The sequence below is a fragment of the Notolepis coatsorum genome (genome assembly GCF_963971535.1).
Source record: "Notolepis coatsorum genome assembly, chromosome: 1".
Taxonomy (NCBI): domain Eukaryota; kingdom Metazoa; phylum Chordata; class Actinopteri; order Aulopiformes; family Paralepididae; genus Notolepis; species Notolepis coatsorum.
Window position 1 is genome coordinate 309,451,069 of NC_140165.1, and position 4,176 is coordinate 309,455,244.

The 4,176-nt window shown below is 45.4% G+C and overlaps 1 protein-coding gene across 1 annotated transcript; it reads left to right on the forward strand.

Annotated features, from left to right (window-relative positions):
* Nucleotides 1-938: 938 nt before the first annotated feature.
* On the forward strand, nucleotides 939-3,259 carry LOC311245038 (P2Y purinoceptor 13-like; the record flags this gene model as incomplete). Its single annotated transcript, XM_084334794.1, has 3 exons — nucleotides 939-1,136; nucleotides 1,246-1,635; nucleotides 2,843-3,259. Exons 1-3 carry the CDS (start codon nucleotides 954-956, stop codon nucleotides 3,257-3,259), a joined length of 990 nt encoding a protein of 329 aa, XP_084190920.1. The 5' UTR covers nucleotides 939-953.
* Between the last annotated feature and the right edge of the window lie 917 nt (nucleotides 3,260-4,176).

Here is a 4,176-nt window from a genome sequence, read left to right on the forward strand (position 1 = left end):
CTCCCCAAATAGCATGCAAGTTGGACAAAGTGGGTACGTCTGGAAAGAAGAGGCTTGTGGGTACCTATAAAACCAATGGTCACTCTGATATATTCATGTGAACAGCCAAGGGACCTTTTGGAAGATGAGCATGGCAGTTTTTTCTAGGTGAAAATTTAACATAATTTTGAATCATTGCCTATTAAAACACCCTTCCCAACAGTTGGGCTTAATGAAAATGATACAAATGGAAAGCTTAGCTTCTCTAGTTTACAGGGATACCAATACCTTTGTGTTCACTCAAATATTGAGCGCGCTATGGACCAAGATATTTATTAATGGGCAGAACCTTGATTTTACATGGCGGCCATCTTGAAATCCATCATGATGACGTGGCCCCTACCCCAAAATGAAAGCTATGGTGATGGGGAACACGTGGGAAAAATTTGGTGCTTTTGTCCGGCGCGTCCACATTTTTTTGCTAAGCCACCGCACTAAGGGGATTCCCCATAGAGCAGAGCGGGAGATATTACCTGTGACCATTTGTAGTCGTCTAGTAGTGCACCTTGACAAAGAATCCTACAACTTTATACCTTGTACTTTGTTTTTTGTATGTTTTTATGCTTTGCCTCATAGCATGATATGCTTCACTGCCTGCCTGTTTTGTTTGTATGTTTTGTGTGGGGACTGCGGATGAAAACTAGCATCCTTGCTAAATCTGGTGTATTTACACTGCATTTATTTGTAGTGTCCATTTTAATATGCTCTGTCTAAATAAATAAATAAGATGATGTGAGGGTGGCTGGTTTAGGGGCAGGTGTGGCTGCTTAAACCAGCCACGTAAAATGTAGTCCATGTGGTCATGTATACAAAGAACACAGTGACCTATTTAGAAAGATTCTCTTTCTCTCTCTCTCTCATGCCATCGTCTCTCAACTCTATTCCCCCTCCCAGGGTCCACCGAGGTCGAGAGGATGAACAGCACCCAGTCCAATACCACCATAAAGTGTGTCCGGGACACCAGCGTGACGGCTCTGGTGTTCCCCTGTCTGTACAGCCTCCTCTTTCTGGTGGCCCTGGTACTGAACATCCTGGCCGCATGGATCTTCCTCAACATCCGCAGTACCTCCACATTCATGGTCTACCTGAAGAATGTGGTGAGACATCTAAGGTTTTATCATCATTGATTTGCCAATTGCCATCATTGATTGTCATTGTGGGGGAAGGGACTTCCGTGTGGTCAATAACCTGTTCCTTTGTCAACAGGTGGTGGCAGACCTACTGATGACTCTTACCATCCCCGTCAAAGTCCTCAGCGATGCGGGCGTGGGCTCCTGGCGTCTGCGCGCCTTCCACTGCAGATACTCCGCTGTCCTCTTCTACATATCCATGTACATCAGCATCCTGTTACTGGGTCTCATCAGCCTGGACCGCTACCTGAAGATAGTCCGGCCCTTCGGGAAGTCCCCTCTGCAGCAGGTCAGGGTTGGACAGATCCTCAGTGCGTCTGTCTGGGCGGTGATGTTTTCTCTAGCGCTGCCCAACGTCATTCTGAGCGACCAGATGCCACAGATCATAGGCGGTAGACTGAAGTGCATGTCGATGAAAGGCAAAGCTGGCAGGCTCTGGCATGAGGGATTCAACTACTTCTGTCAGGTGAGACTGATATACTGAGTAACTTTGCACTATCAATTCATGGTGTATCTACTGTAGCCACCATGACTCAATCTTTGGCATTTTAACAAGGAAGTGGGTGACTTTATTGTGTTACCTTGACAATGATACGTGCATGTCATAAGATTGTCTTAACACATTGGGTGCCGTTAACGTAGATCTATGTTTCTGTGGCCCAGCGGTTGAGTGCCAGAAACGTAGCTCTACGTTTCTGTTTAGTTAAATTTCTTTTATTAGCTAGTGCCATTCATAATCCATCGAGGCACCTTGTGCAGACTGTCCTGAATGTGTCTGAGATTGCAAACGGCCAATACCGCCACCTAACGCCTCACGGCTGCTATTGCACTCCATTTGAAACAATGTGGTTTGTTTTCTTGGCCGAGCTCGGCGTGGGGGCGGGGTCTGAACACTCCGGCAAGACAAGCGGTCACCACAGTTCCCTCGACGAGGGTCCCCGCCCGCCAGATCATCTGGAATGCTGGATAACATCGGACAAACAATCGCGATGAATATTTGGAATGGTGATCAGATAATTGGATTATTCTTTTTACAGTACATCAGATACAAGGTAAGGACTATATGTTACCAATCTTGCATTGATCCGATAATTTTTTTGCCACGATTGCAGCGTGTCTGTGTGGTATGTGTGTGTGGTGTGTCCCGTTGGTAGTAATCACAGCACGGAGGGGCGCCCCGCTCCAAACCCCCTTTCATGCTTGCATGATGAAAGATAATACCGATAATCTAGCGTTGATTTCAGATTGATTGTTGATCCAAGCGAGGAATGGCAACGTGGTTAGTGAATTCCACTAAAACGCTGTTTTCGCGTCTTTTCCTGGGATTACTCAGAATCACTCAAACTATGCTCATATTCACCACGGTATAAAACGGAAATGTACGGATGAAAAAAGTATCTGTTTTGTGCATGTTGACCGGAAGAAACTCGCTGACAATCGACAACGTTATTAGATCCATAGCTATAATATTTAATAGTTTTAGTGCAAACACGGCATTATTCCCAATTGAACAGAGCACTGGCACTGACGGCCCACTAAACTAAATATCATATCATCATGTAAGAACTTGACATCATCTAACCCTAAATAATCAAATGATTCTATGATGGTATGTGTATGAAAAGGTGCTCACATGATTTCAGGAAACCTAATAGTAATGGTATGTTTTTCAGGTGGTGTTCTGGGGCACAATGGCTCTGATGGCAGTGTGCTACACCTTCATCAGCAAGAAAGTGTACGAGTCGTACAAAGCCTCCCGGAGCAGCTCCAAAGCCTCCAGCCGTCGGACCAAGGCCAAAGTCTTTGTGGTGGTGGTGGTATTCTTCATCTGCTTTGCCCCATTCCACTTTGCCCGTGTGCCCTACACGCTGACCCAGACCAGGTTCGGGTCATACTGCCAGGCGCAGAACGCGTTGTACATCGCCAAGGAGACGACTCTCTGGTTGGCGACCACAAACGTTTGCCTGGATCCCCTCATCTACGTGTTCCTGTGCAAGGTGTTCCGAAGGCGGCTGACGGCGACACTCAGCCGCAAGCCCCTCCCAAAGGGCGCCATGGATACTCCCACGGCAACGTCGACTCATCTGTAGATGTCATAGCTGGTCCACGGTCACAGAATGGCGTACATAGCCTCGACAACCAACAGCTAAGACACCGTCTCGTGTCCGTGATCGTATCGTACCATCGAAATGATATGACACTTCCTGAAACAATGTGGCAGCTTTATATTTGTAAATATAATTTTATCCAGACAACCAACATTGTAGGCAAAGATGTGGATGTTTAAAAACGAACACAGGTCACGTTACCAATCTACAAGATTGGTTACGTGAAATTGTAAATGGTGATGGTCACAGTGGCCATATCATCAATGTACAGCAGAATAGCAAAGCTATTTGTAATACAGTATATACAGTGTCTACCAGGCGAGCATTTCTGTCCCATGTTTGCCAAGTCATTCAATGAATGTCAACTCTGCTTCCTATCATGCGGTACTTCCTCCCTTCTAATCTTGTGCAAACTGCACTTTCCCCCATGCATCATTTCAACAGAATGGGAAACAACTTGACATAGCGATTATTCCAGAAATACAGTATGGCCAAGGACTAAATGACAGCAAATGGCATAGTAAACAAAGGGGCAATGACACAGCTGCGAGGTCACAACTTAAGGGTACTGAAATAGTGTACTGAATAGGGTACTGAAATAATGCACACACAAATACCATTTTATAATAAAACACAAGATACTTGTGCCCTAATGATAAAGGATAAGCGCTCAATGAAGAAACCCAATCCCCCTTGCCAAACATCTATGCTACTCATACGGGTCAAGTAAAACAATACGGTTTAGAACCACCTCCTTCTATGCTAGCTCTCCCTTTTCCCATGATATCCACACACCAAACGTCCTTATGTTATCCTATGTCAAAAATAGAACACGAGACGGCAACAACAGAGAAGAAAAGGAATTACTCTTCGTTTACTTTGGTCCCCAGCTGACATTT